Source organism: Saimiri boliviensis, chromosome 4 (genome assembly GCF_048565385.1).
Source record: "Saimiri boliviensis isolate mSaiBol1 chromosome 4, mSaiBol1.pri, whole genome shotgun sequence".
NCBI classification, from domain to species: Eukaryota; Metazoa; Chordata; class Mammalia; order Primates; family Cebidae; genus Saimiri; species Saimiri boliviensis.
In genome coordinates this window covers 59,198,601-59,214,530 of record NC_133452.1, presented here as the reverse complement: position 1 = coordinate 59,214,530, position 15,930 = coordinate 59,198,601, and the positions used below count along the sequence as shown (strand labels likewise).

General features: G+C 45.3%; 1 protein-coding gene across 1 annotated transcript in view; it reads right to left on the bottom strand.

Moving 5' to 3' along the window:
- METTL24 (methyltransferase like 24) overlaps window positions 1-11,910 on the bottom strand; it is a 129,394-nt gene extending 117,484 nt beyond the window's left edge. Inside the window, exon 1 of the mRNA XM_039467692.2 lies at window positions 7,956-11,910. Within this exon, the coding sequence (XP_039323626.1) occupies window positions 7,956-8,273 (318 nt within the window). The 5' untranslated portion in view covers window positions 8,274-11,910. The remainder of the gene's footprint in view (window positions 1-7,955) is intronic.
- Window positions 11,911-15,930: the final 4,020 nt, after the last annotated feature.

The window sequence follows — 15,930 nt, the reverse complement described above, 5'->3', positions numbered from 1 at the left end:
GGTTTCAATCAATCTCCATTTGCACTAGTTTCAGTTGGGACTGTCACTTGCAACCCAGAGTCCTAACTGATACAGAAATAAACATGCATTAAAGAATTCCAGGCTAGCCAGTTGCAAGGTAGGCTGCGAATATTCAGATGCTCTGAAGAAATTTTCAGATTTTTTTCCTGCAAGGTAACTACACATGACAGAAAAAAAAAAAAAAATCAAAGAACATAAGACTCTTAAGTTTGGTTTGAGAACACTAATTGGGATCATGGGCTAAATACTGATACATTCTCTATTAAAAGTCCTTGAAATGGGGGCTGGGCACAGTGGCTCACATCTGTAATCTCAAAACTTTGGTAGGCCAAGGTGGGAGGATCACTTGACCCTAGGAGTTTGACACTAGCCTGGGCAACAGAGTGAGACCCTGTCTCTACAAAATAAAATAAAATAAAAATTAGCCAAGTGTGGTGGTACATGCCTGTAGCCCCAGTTACTTGGGAGGCCTGAGTTGGGGTGTCGAGGCTGCAGTGAGCCATGATTGCACCACTGCACTCCAGCCTAGGGAACAGAGTGAGACCCTGTCTCTAAAAACAATAAACAAATAAGTAAAAAATTAATAAACGTCTTCACAAATAACTTTTTACTTCAAAAAACATTACCTATACATAGATCTTGCGTGCTTATATTCACTGAATTTAGAATGTCAGTAGTATACCCAAGGTGCGAACTTATTGCCAATGCTACTTGGAAATAAGGCTATCTATAAGACTATATATAGATAGAAAAATAGTTAATATTTAAAGAAAGATACAGCTAGCTAGGTATTGATATATATATATATATATATTATTCACACACACACACACACACACACACACACACACACATACACACACACATCGATGTAAGGGTCTAGGATTAGCAAAACCAAAACTATCTTATACTCTATTTCTAGGTAAGTCCAAGGGTTGGTTGAAATAATAGAATAAAATATAAGAAACACAAAAACCTAAGGGCAAAACTGTGCAAAAATTATACTGAATAGTTATGGTATGCCAAGGACTTGCCTTTCTATGGTAACTTAAAGGTTCTCTTTTCTCTAAGAATGGCTTCCAGAATAGGGCAGGGACCCTTGGCCTTTGTTTAGGTCAAGTGGCCTGAGCCGGCTGATCCAGGGTGAATATCAAAGAGACCAAGCCCTGGAGTCCCGTGAGGTGAGCTGTATTATAATAGCACTTGAGGGAGAAGATGAAAGAATTCAGAAAGCTGGGATTTCCACAGCAGCCCTATTCCTTCTCTCTTCCACATGGTAGTCATTAACTCTTCCTCCAATTCAATGAGAAATCCCAAGGTTTCCCAATAAATTTAATTCTTTAAAAAAATGTAATTGTTAGTTATCATAGGCACATACAGTTGTTTATTCTTTAATTCTTTTTTCTTCCTTTTTTGCTTAAGTTAAGCTAGAGCCCAGTTCCTGTTTATAACCAAAAGAATATTAGATTAACTAAATCCATTCCCCTACAATCTTATCTCCCCAACATCCAGCTCCAGCCTTAGGTAACTTATCTTCCTTAATGGGAGCAATTTAAAAGGACCTTTGGCTTTTCTGAACCTAGTAGTCATGTGCCATGCTATCACTGAACTTGGCAGCAGCCTTAGCCTTACCGCTTTTTAGGAAACTAATTTTAACAACCTCTGGCTTACAGTTGTAACTTCAAATGCTTCAGAGGTCACACAGGTGAGACAAATGGAGAGAATGGTGAGCTGGACCTCACTAGACACTATATGCCCCATATAATGATATTTATGTTCAAATACTTAAAACACTGTGTCGTTCAAACAAAATTTGTGGGCCAAATTTACCTCCTGAACTGTCAGCTAGCAATCCAGCTTGCTACTGGTTTATATTACGTATGGGTCTAGATTACAAGGCCCTTAAAATTCAATTTTCCTTTAATCATTTGAGCAGAATAAAAATGCTTCTTGCAGGCCGGGCACGGTGGCTCAAGCCTGTAATCCCAGCACTTTGGGAGGCCAAGGCGGATGGATCACGAGGTCAAGAGATGGAGACCATCCTGGTCAACATGGTGAAACCCCGTCTCTACTAAAATACAAAAAAAATTAGCTGGACATGGTGGCGCGTGCCTGTAATCCCAGCTACTCAGGAGGTTGAGGCAGGAGAATTGCCTGAACCCCGGAGGCGGAGGTTGCGGTGAGCCGAGATCGCGCCATTGCACTCCAGCCTGGGAACTCCGTCTCAAAAAAAAAAAAAAAAAAAAAATGCTTCTTGCACATCAAATTTTCCTACTTTTTTTTTTTTTAGCAGAATATAAGACATTAATGTAGCCAATGTGAGGTATCTAGAGAACCCAAGTGGTGTTTTTAAAAGAAGCTTATCAAGGTTGGTCGATTCCTGCCTCAGTGTGTCTCACGGTAAGTGAAACAGGCTCATGTTACTTTCTATGAACCACAGAACAAAGCATGCCAAACTCCTTAGAAACACAAGGACTCCAAAGGTATTACAGCACAGATGGAAAAACTCAAATGCCTACCCTTGACAGTCTTTGGTTTAAGTACTTGACCTGATTCTCTTCACAGACTAAAAAGGAAATTCAGTTCTATTTGAGAAAACTGACAAGACATTCTTTTCCTTGGAGAAAGTGGACTAGGACAAATTATACACAAAACCCTAAAATCTCCACCACCAGTGGCTGAAAAACAATCGAGCCTCCATTAGTAGTTCCTTTGCCCACAGAATGCTCTCTGAGGAACTATGAGATTTGGAAAAAGTATGGGGCTCTGTTCCTCATCCAGGACACACCAAAGTTGTAATAAAAACCTGCTTTTCTTTGTGCAACTAAGCAACTGCTGTTTCACACCCACATATTGCTGGAGCTTATTCAATTACCCTCAGTGACTTTGTTTAAAATGAAAATGCTTTGCCTCCTAAGGACAGTGTCAGAGGACTGATTAATGTTGCTCCCTGAAGACAGAAGTGTAGGTACACAGGCAAAAACCTGAGGAGCTGGAAACTACCGCTGGGCCAGGTTTCACAAGCAATTCAAACCTACCTTCAAATATTTTTGTAAAGAATAAGAACCCTTGGCCGGGCGCGGTGGCTCAAGCCTGTAATCCCAGCACTTTGGGAGGCCGAGGCGGGAGGATCACGAGGTCGAGAGATCGAGACCATCCTGGTCAACATGGTGAAACCCCGTCTCTACTAAAAATACAAAAAATTAGCTGGGCATGGTGGCGCGTGCCTGTAATCCCAGCTACTCAGGAGGCTGAGGCAGGAGAATTGCCTGAACCCAGGAGGCGGAGGTTGCGGTGAGCCGAGATCGCGCCATTGCACTCCAGCCTGGGTAACAAGAGCGAAACTCCGTCTCAAAAAAAAAAAAAAAAAAAAAAAAAGAATAAGAACCCTTAAGGCAGTTGGATATTTCAGGGGGCATCCTATGCCATTTTTCCTCTTTCTTCTTGATGACAATCACAGAATTAGAAAACTAAGAGGATGACAAGAAGTGAGGAGGAAAGACCAAATTTGCCATATGGCTTTTCAGGAGAAGGGGAAACAGTTCTATTTTCCTCCCCCTTGACACATTGTTCCAAAAGATCTGTAACTGATGGACCAAGCCAGCACATCGCTGGGTTCTGGAGCTCTGTGACTCAGAAGTCACTTTGCTATCCAACATATTAAATGTCAAGTAAAATATATCCGATAAGAGAGATGAAATTTCTACAAGAAGCTTGGCCACTGAGTGAGTGGCTCTCCTTTGCAAATGAGCCCTGTATTTTGCATCTGCCTTTTAGGTGGATTGCCAACCTATATGAGATAAAACATCCTCCCAAGAGCTGCATTAAAAAGCATAAATCATGGAGACCGTATCTGCTCCTCTATAAATCCCTTCACAAAGAACTTTATCCATAATCATAGTAAAGGTCTGGTTCATTTAAGAAAGAAAGAAAAAAAGAAAAATCCCAAACAGAAACACATACAGAAGAAAACAGAACAGAAAGAAAAAGCATCACAGTGATATTTTTACACATGCACAGTATGCAAAATTTGGAGACGAAGAGCCCCAACAGAATGCTTAAAGAGTCTGTAATACACAAGAATATATAGGTTCCAGGGTAGACATAACCAGAAAGGGGAGTACTTATCCATCAGCTGTCATTGGCTCTCATTTCACAAAGCTTGAAGATGAGAACCCCTGATGTCAAAGAACTGAAAATACTTAGAGCTAGTTCTTGGATGACTCCATGAAGAAGGGGATGAAGAAAGAAAGAATTACATGAGGACTATACTTCAGTACTCTTTTTTATAATAGATTGTTTTCTTTAAGAGAAGCATAAGCTATGATGAAAGTGGCAGAATTTTGGTGCTTCTAACACCTGCAATGGAAGCAGAGTAACAAGAAATACTTGGCAATCCAATTATTTCACGCAGGTTTTCATCTACCCAGAAAGCTGTCCTCAAAATAGAACTTTTTCTGCTTTATCAGTCTGGGAGGTACCGGGGGCAAAGTAACCAAGAACCTAACAATATTGTTGATGAGTATTTTCAACAAACGAAATCTAAATAAAATACAATCCAAGGAGTTTAACAAATAACTTCCTAATTTTATTTCAATTACTTGATGGTACATTCAGCTTTTATTACACTGCTATCTTGACGTTAGGCTGAAAAAGAAACAAGACTTATCCCTAGAGAGATCTGGGGTATTGAGCTCTGTTCCCAGAAGTGGGAGGATGGATTAGAGAACTGATCTTTCTAGAGTTTTAGGGAATATTTTAATTCAACTGTGAAATAATGGGAGAATAAAACAAATGCAAGATCAAGATCCCCACTACCCAGGGATTTGGGGAGGTTAGATGTATATCCTGAAAATCATAGCTTTGGAGAAGGAAACCTAAGAAAATGTTTGCCTTAGGAGGCTAAACACTTAATATTTTAGAAATAGCAAAAAGACCACTTATTTCTTATAAATTTTTAACCAAAGACATTTACAGTTATGGAATAGGCTGAAATAGTAAGATTCTTATACTTTCACATATTGGGGTCTCAGGAGTAAATATTTACTAGGGGTCACTATGGGAAACGCAATCCTTCCCATCAAGAACAACTGTGGAGACAAAACACTCCATCTGAAATGGATTATCAGGTCTCAACTTGTACAAAGCTATGCACAAATCAGACTCTATTTCTGTTGTCATTCCAAATGGGGGAGGGGTCAGCATGAAGCAGGGTTGCTATGGGAAGATTTCTGGGCTATGAACCTTTGACCTGAGGAATGTCCAAGGATGGCAAGGGCAGGAGTCATGAGAAAGGGGGATATGGGCCTTGCAGGTAGAGGAGTCAGAATAAGCCGCCTTTGCAGTTTACAGTGAATGACATGTGGAGACTGGCTGAGGCTACAAAGCTGGGGCAGACTACAGAAAGCAAAGCTACCACTATTAAGAGCTAAACACACCAGGCACAAAGCTAAACATTTCCTTTACTTTTTTTCCTAATTTAATTTTAATAAAACTGAGCCCCAGGCCACAGGCTGGGGTTGATTCTCTTCGTTAGCCACACTCACTTACTAGATAATCACATGCTATCTTTCAGTTTTAGTGCCACTTGTACCTGGATGACTCCCAAATCACCACCTTCCACCTGGACATTTCCTCCAAGCTCTGGACTCACACGTCTGGCTGCCTATTTGACATTTTCACATGCATACCTGAAGGATATCTCAAACTTAACTTGCCGAAAACCAAACTCCTGCTTTCCATCTATCCCCCAAACAAAACAGAGAGAGATAACTGCTCCTCCTCATCTACCTTCCAAACATATCCAGAAACCAACCACTTCTCACCACCTCCACACTTACCACGGTAAGCCACCCCCATCTCCAGCATGAATCACTGTGGCAGCCTCCTAGCTCCTTGCGGGGATGGGTGTGAACCTCCCCTCCAGTGCCCCACTGAGTCTATGCATTCCAAACGTGTCCGTTGTAGAACATGGTCCAGCCATCAATACTGTTGTGTGAGGTAGAGACAAAGAGTTAAGAGTAATTCTCTGACAGGTGACAGTAGAAACAACGGATGTTGAGTGAATTTGAAAGGAAAACTACAGGGCGGGGCTGAGGGTATCAATGACGGGTCGTTGGAGGACATCCACAGGGGAATAAAAGAAGCTCCACTCTTAAGAAACATCAGACTGTTGGCCAGGTATGGTGGCTCACACCTGTAATCCCAGCACCTTGGGGGGGGGGGGCGGGGCGGGGAGGTAGAGGTGGTTGGATCACCTGAGGTTAGCAGTTCAAGACCAGCCTGGCCAACATGGTGAAACCCCATTACACTAAAAATACAAAAATTAGCCCAGCGTGGTGGTACACGCCTGTAATCCCAGCTAGTCAGGAGGCTGAGCCAGAAGAATCACTTGAACCCGGGAGGCGAGGTTATAGTGAGCCAAGATCAAGCCACTGTACTCTAGCCTGGGCAAGTGAGACTCCGGCTCAAAAGAAAAAAGAAAAAAAGAAAAGAAACACCATATTGTAGGTCAAATGTCCCCCGCCTTGAGCAGCCTTTCTTGCTTCCCAGGCAGAGCTGAAGGCCTCAATTACAGGACTGGAAATCACCGGATACCTGTGCTAAGAGCCTCCCCCACGAGCGTCTGAACTCCTTTTGTGCCTCCAGCACCTGATGCCTATCTGGTGAGCCCTTGGCAAAACTGTGCTGAATGTGTAACATGGTGTCACCGACAGTGAGTTAGGAACTTGGAGAGGAAATGGCTGCTCTCCTCTGGAAGAGCTAATTAAGACTTTGCATAGGAGGCGAGGTTTGCGAGACAGAAAAAGGTATTTCAGGGTATCCAGGAAGCTAGTACTGACGGCCCAGAAAGGACAGGCGGTGGCGGTGGCGTGGAAAGACAGAGACCGAGGCACGGAGGAAGCAGGGAGGGGAGGCCGCGGCAGCAGTGCTGGGCTGTGGTGCTGAGAAGGAGGCTAGCACCGGGCAGCCCAAGACAGCAGTTCTCTCCCCTCCAGGGCCGGTGGTGGGAAGCGGGGTGGAGGTTGGGGTAGTTGTCTAAAAGACACGAGGAAAAGCCGGGAAACAGAGAGTAGTTGCTTCGGAAAACGTGGTTGAGGCTAGAAGGAGGAGCTGATGGGTAAGAGGACGAGGCGAGCTCATACCTGTAGTTCTTTTCATTCCCAAGTACGACGCAAATTACCGAGCTCCAAAAAGGAGGTAAGCGGCCAAAACTTTAACCATCAGAGGCTAAAACTGGACCACTCAGTGAGGTGTGAGCCAAGAAGTTAATGAGGTAGGAGGCACAACACTGTCGCGAGTTGTAAGACGAACCCAGGTTATTACTCTGGTCCTCGAGGATCCAATTAACTTCTCATTAAGTAGGGCTGGGTGCTCGGCTTCTCCCCGGGCTCCAGCCTCCCAGCCCCCGGCCAAAGCCTGCAATGGAACTCCAGGGAAATTCGTTCAGCTGGTGGATCTTCAGCGAGAGAAAGGCAGCGGAGTGGACAGGCCATTCACGGCGATACCCACCCAGCGCCGGCCAGGCCTCGAGCGGAAGGCTGGCAGCAGCACACCACATCAATGGCAGCCTCACCTCCTGCCTTCGCCTTTCCCTGCCTGTCAAGCAAGCCCTTCCCTACTAAACTACCAGAACAGAGCTCCGTCCTTCTTCGCAGGATGCGCGGAGCCTGGAAGGGCGTCCGGCCCCGACGAAGCCCAGCAAGTAATGGCTGAAGCGTGAATGAACTCCGCTCCGTCCCGCTTGAGCCCATCTGGGCGCTGAGGGATGCGACCCGTGGAGCCGCCTAAGAGAGCGCAGGGGAAGAGAAGGAGCGGAAGCCTCCGGAGGTCCCAGCGGGGCGGCCTGCGGGACCCGAGCGCCAGGCTCCGTAGCGCGGTCGGGAGGGGGATTCTGGTCCCAGGCCCAACACACCGCTCGCTTTGCCACTGACCTTCCGGCGCGGGCTCCCGCGCGGGGCACAGCAGCTCGGCTCCGGCGTCCCGCTCCCGCCGCCCCCCGGCGGCACCCGCCGCCCGCTGCGCACGTAGATCACCTGCCTCCTGCTGGCGCCGCGCTGCGGACCCGGCGCGGGCGGCAGGTGCGGCCCAGGTGGCCGCCAGGCTGGGCCCCGCGGGGCGCTGTGGGCAGGAGACCCGGGCCCAGCGCGCCGCAGCTCCGCGAAGAGCCGCAGGCCGAGCAGCAGCGCGGCCCCGAGCAGACACCGGCTCAGGGCGCCGCAGCCCCTCCCGGGCGGCCTCTCCCGGGCCATGGCGCTGCTCTCGGGGTCCCGCGGGCCGCGCCTGGCCGGCAGCAGGGATGTGGCCCCGAGGGCCGGAGCGGCCAACTCTGGGAACTCCCCCGCGGGCCGGGGCACGGGCTGGGACCCGCCTCCCTCCCTCGCGACCGAGGAAGCCTCGGCGTAACCTTATCCGGCCCTGCCGAGCCCGCCCCGCCGCTGGAAGGGGCGAGGGGCGAGGGGCGAGGGGCGGTGGGCCGAGCGCGGTCACAGGGCGCCCTCTCACCCCGCCCGAAGGTGCCAGGGCGGGGCTGTGCAGGGTCCCTCAAGAGGTGCCTTCCGCCCCGGCCTCCAAAGCCTGAAGGAGCTGAAAGATACAGGGCCAGGAAAAGCGCATTCCTAACGGGATCCGGGCCATAACTTCATTTTCTGCTATTAGTTTGTTGGAGAAACACGGCAGGGTAGGTGAGCATACAAGAACAGTCAAGCGGTGTGCGCCGTTAAGCACAATATAAAAATAAATAGCACTTATGCTCGGGTTTACAACTCTCTCTCTCTCTCTCTCTCTCTCTCTCTCTCTCTCTCTCTCAAGAAAGAAGAGGATTGGGGCGAAGAGAATAGCACTCAATGTAGAATAATCAAATTAGAGTTATTCCATGTTCTGCCTGAAGCCAATTCCTGCTTTCTTTCCCTGTTATGAAATGTGTGGGGGTGAAGAAGGAGAGGGGAAAAGCCAGCTAAGACATCTGACAGCGGGCGGAGAGAACAGAAGTTACCATGGCACGATGTAAATCAAATTAATTTAGCTCCAAACACACACCTCCCTGCTGTCTCGCAGAAATACAGAGGGACAAATTTATCTTTCGGCAAAATGCTCCCCAGCTGGTATTTCCATCACCACCTTGACCTTAATTAATCAGACTACACTCTCACAGCCTGAAGTCCAGTGGTGGGTGTTCCATTTTCAACTGTTAGTAGAATCCTTTCCCACAACGCATTCGGGTGGGTTTGGGTTTTAGGTTTAAGCTTGGGTTTGGATTTGGATTTTTAAAGCTGTGGTCACTTTTCTTTTTTCCCTTGTTTTACTCTTGCATTTCCACGCAGACTGCGCCTGCGGACCTATCTTCTTCCCCCTTAATAGACTACAGCATGGACTAGAGAAAACAAATATAGCACCCTACCCCCTGCCCTTTTGAATGTTGGGTGTTTTCCACAGGGAGCCTCTGTCTCTAAAATCCTCCTCCCTTCCAGGCTTAAGAACGACTCAATTTATTCCTTGCTAGTGAACAAAGCACTTGGCCTGTTTCTCTACATGTAACAAAATATCTCCACCCAATCTAGTCCATCCCCTGGCCACATCAGGTCCTCAGGCTCCTGAATGTTCCATTACGATTGACTTTTATTTTTTTCTTAGATAAGTCCAGGGGATATTGCAGATGGGTTCTATTTTAACAAATTTAAACAAGTACAAGTTTTTCCTTACACAAACTGAGAGCTAGCCTCACATCCTGTGACTATTTACTTGAACTGTGTTTGAACCAGGACCCTGCCATTCATGCACTGTGAGACTTTCAACAAAGTACCGGACCTCCCTGAGCTTCCATTTTCCCGTGAATATATAAATATAAATAAATAATAAATATATGGCAGGATTATAAATATTGCATAAAATAGTATATGTTTCATGCCCAAATAATACCTGGCTCAGAGAAGGGTCTCAATAGTAATGATTTTGTTATTTACCAAAGAAAATCCTGAATGTTGTCATGAGAAACAAAAGATAAGCATTGATTCCAAAGTGGGCAAAGATGAAGCATAAGGAAATTTACAAATAACTTATACAGTATTCTCTGGAATTCAGAGGACCCAATAATTTTAAGAAAACAACCATTAAGCATCAAGAAATGAACTCTGTTAAGTTGTATAAGGATCTTTAAGACAGTTTGTAGGGTGCTTGATAAACCTGGATTGGTAATGTCCGATATAGACTTTGCTGGAAGTTTTATTTTCTATGTAGTCAACACAGTGCCCTCTGCTCATCTGTTGAGTTTCTGTCCCAGGAGGAATGCATGAGCAGTATCTTATATTATTAAAATGGGGATATTTAATAAGACTATGGGCTGGGGGTGGAGGATGGAGTGGGGGTGCATACACAACAGCATAGTTCTTGAAGAGAATGGGCCGGACAACCTCATATTTTCCTTTATCTCATTTCGACAGTTCTCTAATAAAGCGTTTTCATTATGGAAAAAAATTCAAATTAAATGGAATATTTAAATAGCCTTTTATCTTTTGCATTTGTGTTTATGTCTATGTGTTTATTACTAATAAACAGGAACTGTTTATATATATGTAGCATCATTAATTTTCTGGAAGAAATCTATTTTTAATTTCCACACAGTGTTTTTCTGTGTTGTGGATGATAATGAATAGTAAAATGGGTCAGTCTGTGGGCTGAAGAGGCAAATCTAATGGATCACTGTTGTAGCTGAGAAGCGATCTTTCATTCACGACCTTTGCTTTTCTTACACAGTTCAACTTGTCTCAGTCCTTTCTGGATGTGGTTCAAAAATGCTGATAATCATTAACCACTGTGTCATAGGTTGGTTAATTAAACAAGCGGGTCAGTAAACCACAAGAGCAGCTTTCATCAGATCACAAATTACATCCTCTTTGAGGTTTTAGTCAGCAAAATGCGTGAAACAGAACTTTTCTAAGCCAGGGCTGGTTTTACCTCCCAGGGGATATTTAGCAATGTCTGAAGACATTTTTGGTTGTTGCCACTGGAGGATGCTACTGGAATCTAATGGCTCCCCATTAGACCAGGGATGCTGCTAAGCATCCTTCAACACAAAAGATCGCCTTCCACTACAAAGGCTTGTCCAGCCTAGGATGCCAGGAAAGTTGAAGTTCAGAAGACCTGCTGTAACTATAAATGCTAATGTGGCCATTTTAAATTACAGACTGTCCAAAGAGAAAACGGAGCCAACAGTATCACCTCCATCAAGTGGTTATTTCTATTTCACAATGTGATATACTCAGTGTGTGAATCCTTTTTGTGTCACTATAAAGAAATACCTGAGGCTAGGTAATTTATAACAGAGGTTTACTTGGCTCATAGTTCTGCATGCTGTACACAAAGCATAGTGCCAGCATCTGCTTTTGGTGAGGCCTCAGGAAGTTTTCAGTCCTGGCAGAAAGCAAAAGGTGAGCCAGCACATCACCTGGTGAGAATGGGAGCAAGAGAGAAAGGAAGGAGCTGCCAGCTCCTTTTAAACAATCAGATCTCCCAAGAACTAATAGAGCAAGAACTCGCTTATGACCAAATGGGGGTGGTGCTAAGCCATTCATGAGGAATCCATCCCCATGATCCAATACCGCCCACTAGGCCCCACCTCCAACATTGGAGGTCACATTTCAATGTGAGATTTGGAGGAGACAAACATCCAAACCATATTACCCGGTTTGAATTAAAGTTTAAATTTACAAAAGAATGAAGTTAGAATGTCTGGCATCAACATCCCCTATCCCCCCATCACCTTTTCTCTGTGTACATGTTCACTGTGGGAAAAATAAGCAAAAGAAGATATCAACAGTCATTCATAATAACACGATTCAGAGATAGCTATCCTACACATGTAGATGATTAAGATACTAGTTCAGGCCGAGCACAGCGGCTCACGCCTGTAATCCCAGTACTTTGGGAGCCTGAGGTGGGTGGATTGCTTAAGCTTAGGAGTTTGAGGCTACCCTGGGCAACATGGTAAAACCGACCTCTACCAAAAACATAAAAAATTAGTCAGGCATGGTGGTATGCTCCCATAGTCCCAGCTACTCAAGAGGCTGACTGAAGGGGGAGGATTGCTTGAGCCTGGGAGGTTGAGGCTGCAGTGAGCCAAGATCATGCCACTGCACTCTAGCCTGGGTGATGACAGAGCCAGACCTGGTCTCAAATAAATAAATAAATAAGATACTAGCTCACCAAGACTTAATGACCCTAACAGAAACATCTGTGTTCAAGGAAGACCCCACCAAGATAAAGCTTTCAAGACCTAGAAGAACAAAGTTATAATAGAATGACAGACACTGGAACTGCTATTTGAGGCTGGGAACCCTGCCTAAAATCATACCACTGCCTATTCCACAACCAAATACAGCTGGCTCTGGGCTGCTTTTATGGAAAATGCCTGGGGAATATCTTACTGTGCAGGCCTGGCTGGGAAAGAGATCATGAAGCTTCCCTGCCTCTTTTGAGTCCCCTCACACTGTGTTCTCCCATTCTTATGTTAACATTTGTGGAACTTGATTATCCTTCCTCTACTGGGGATGTTTCTCAGGCATCAGGATAGGGGTCTGAATCACTTCTGCACCCCCAGCAATGCCTTGCATGGGGCAGGCCTTAATCATATCTCTGGAATCATTAACAGACAAGAGACATCGCACCCCAATTCTGCTGGAGTCAGACTCAAGATACCAAAGTTCTTGTCGATCATCCATCCTAACCTAAAAAGAATCATAGTCAAACCCATATTGGCTGGCTCACAAATCATAATATCTGCAACCTGGTACCTTTTTGTTTCTCTGAAGGAACTTGGGAAGAATCAGGGAATGCATCACATAAGCCATTGGGGAGCAAAGAAGTAAGGTCGAAGAAGTGGGTGTGGAGAGAACAGTGCATGGACAGGGTAAACACTGTGGTGGCGGCTCTGAGGGAAACCCTAGACTTTGGAGCCTTGGGCAGGAAGTTCTGATGGAAGACACAACACACACACACACACACACACACTTTCATGGATATGTTCAGAAAACACATCAGAGGCATTGTTAGAGAGGTTTATTTAAAGACATTTGCTCCCACAATGAGACATTCTTGGATTCTACAACAATGAAGGGGCTTAGGTTAAGAATTCTCAAAACGTTGCCTTTTTCATAGGACCACCTGTACTGCATTGACCCTCCTGCACCTTCCACCCATCTTACCATGATGACGCATGCCAGAAATAATCTCCCAGCTACAGATCACTTTGAAGTCAAAAACATTCCTGGTTAAAACTTTCCCAAAGTCAAGGGTTTTGAAAACAAAACCTTTTAAGGTCAAAAAAGATGATCAGGGAACTGACAGGATAAAGCGAGGCACAGCATGCTTAAAGGCAAAAATCTCAGGGCTGTGTCATCTCAGCTTGGCTTGTGAATATATTAAAAACCTGGAGGTCAAAAGCCGTTTTTCCTTCTCATCACATTACTGCTTTTGCCCTGGGGAAAGCCTAAGAACTATATTATTTTCAGATCATAATACGGAGGCTCCCACATTTAAGTGTACATGAAAATCCCCCAGGGAGTTATTCAAAGGCAGGTTCAAAAGCCCCACCTCCAGTGAGTTTTAAGTCAGTGCTGACTCCCCCAAAGGTAAGCTTCAGGTGGTCCATGATCAAACTTTTAGAAATCCTGGCACAGTGGTTTCCACCGTGGTGATGATTGAGGGTAGGGAGCAAAAGGTAGGGAGCATTTATTACCCTGTATCCTGTATCCATGGGTGCAAATGTTCTCCCTCAACCCTCCAAGCACAGTTATTAGCAAAGTTTTAGGCATTAACGAGGGTTCTTTATATTCAAAAGCGCAGAAGCCCCCTTGGCAGCCATTACGTTCTCCTCCCAGCATCTCACCGGGAAGTGGAGCGATTGCAAAAGGAACTTTTCTTCCTTCCTTCTTTTCCTCCCTCCTTTTCTCGCTTCCTCTCCCCCTTCTTCCTTTCCTCCTTCCTTCATTTCCCTTGTTGCTCTGATAATTTCCCAAAGCTGTAGCATGAAAGGAAGAAGTTTTGATTACCCATAGGTACCTTGTATGGTTAGAGCCTGCCCCTTGATTCTTCTGATGAGGCAGTAGCACCCAGAAATCTTCAGTGCCCTAGCTGGGATGCAATGTGTCAGCTCACGAGTTATCCTTACCCTCTGTGCCTTGTTCCCTCATCTTTAAAATGGGGATAATAATAACAGTAATCATAGTAACTTCGCCGGGCGCGGTGGCTCACGCCTGTAATCCTAGCACTTTGGGAGGCCGAGGTGGGTGGATCACCTGAGGTCAGGAGTTCAAGACCAGCCTGGCCATCATGGAGAAACCCCATCTTTAAAAAAAAAAAAAGAAGAAGAAGAAAGAAAGAAAAAGAAAAATAATAGTAACTTCCTCATAAGGTATTGAGGTATTATCATGATGGTTAAATGAGCTAATATATTTGAAGCACCTGGCACATAGTGCTATCGTATGTAATTTGTTATTGTTGTCATTCGCTATAAATCATAAAGGACATTTGTTTTAGTTTTGCACTCATTTATGTTCCTTTTTCTCTTGCCTTCAGGTTGAATTGTTTGGGGCTTGGGCTTACTGGATTTAGACACAACTGAAATAAGAGGAGAAATGAAGCTGGGCACCGTGGTGTATACCTGTAGTCCTAGCTATTCAGGAGGCTGAGGTGGGAGGATTGCTTGAGCCCAGAAGTTGGAGGCCAAGATGGACAACATAGCAAGACCCCTCTCTCTGTTACAAAAAGAAAGAGAGAGAGAAAGAAAAGGAAACGAAACCAGAGTCATGCTGCCATTGTTCCGACCAAACCCCTAGTCTTTTTCTTGCAGTCATCACATGCCAGGGACGTGGTGACTCCAAGAGTATCTCACTAACGTTTCTATTCTTTCTGGGAAAGCACATGAATCCAATTTAACTAGTGGATCCTTCCCTTGCCCTTCTGACCTGTGCTATTCTAAAACACCTCCTTTCTTCCTTTCATCTCTGCTTTCTGTGGGGTTTGTGTGTCATGTAACCATACCACTTTTCCTCCTTCTTCTTTTTCTTCCTGTTTTCTGTGCTCACTTCCCACTGCTTTTCTCTTCACGGCATGCTCTTGGTACTGTTCCATCTCCATCACCTGATTCCTTATCATCGGCCTCTTGGAATAGCCTCAGCCCTGATCATGTGTGAGTTTGCACCATCAGAATTCGATACAAATGCAATTACAGAGCACACTTCACCCCATCCCTCCCTCAAGAATGTTTCCACTGTTAAAGAGCAGCTTCCTCCCCAGGGAGAAGAAGGCCAGGTGCTACCCTGCATCTCCCACCCCAGTGACTTGGGTGGTTGCTCAGAGAGGGCGGCAAACGCTGTCTGCAAGAATGTTGCTGTTGCTAAGAGAGAAGGAAGGAGAAATAGTTCCATGTCACAAAGCGCGGCCAGGAGAAAAGCTTCTGTAGGATGGACGACAAAGAAGAGTGGGGAAGAGTCTGTGTCTTGCTATTACTGCCGGCGTGTGCACATTAGCTGCTTCAACCACCGACTATGAGATCACTGGCAAGGTTTTTAATAGCAGCAGCCCGTATTTTAATGTCTTTGTGGTTTTTAAATTCTCCCTTAATGTGGGGAAAGAGCATGTAAAAATCAGGAAACAAATTCCCATTATTGCTATAACTTTGGCCCCACTAAGTATCAAAGCACGTAGCTGCCTCTGCAGTGACTGTTTACCAGCCAAAGTCCCACAGCAGATGCAGGGTGGGATGTGGATGGTGAATTATTCATTTTTGTCTCCCTCTTGGTAACCAGTCTCTGGCACGGAGAGGAGCTCAGTGAAACACATGCAACAGAGGATTTCAAGAAACCCACAATACTGAACTTGGTGTATGTGGATCTGACCTTCAGGTGCCCTTAT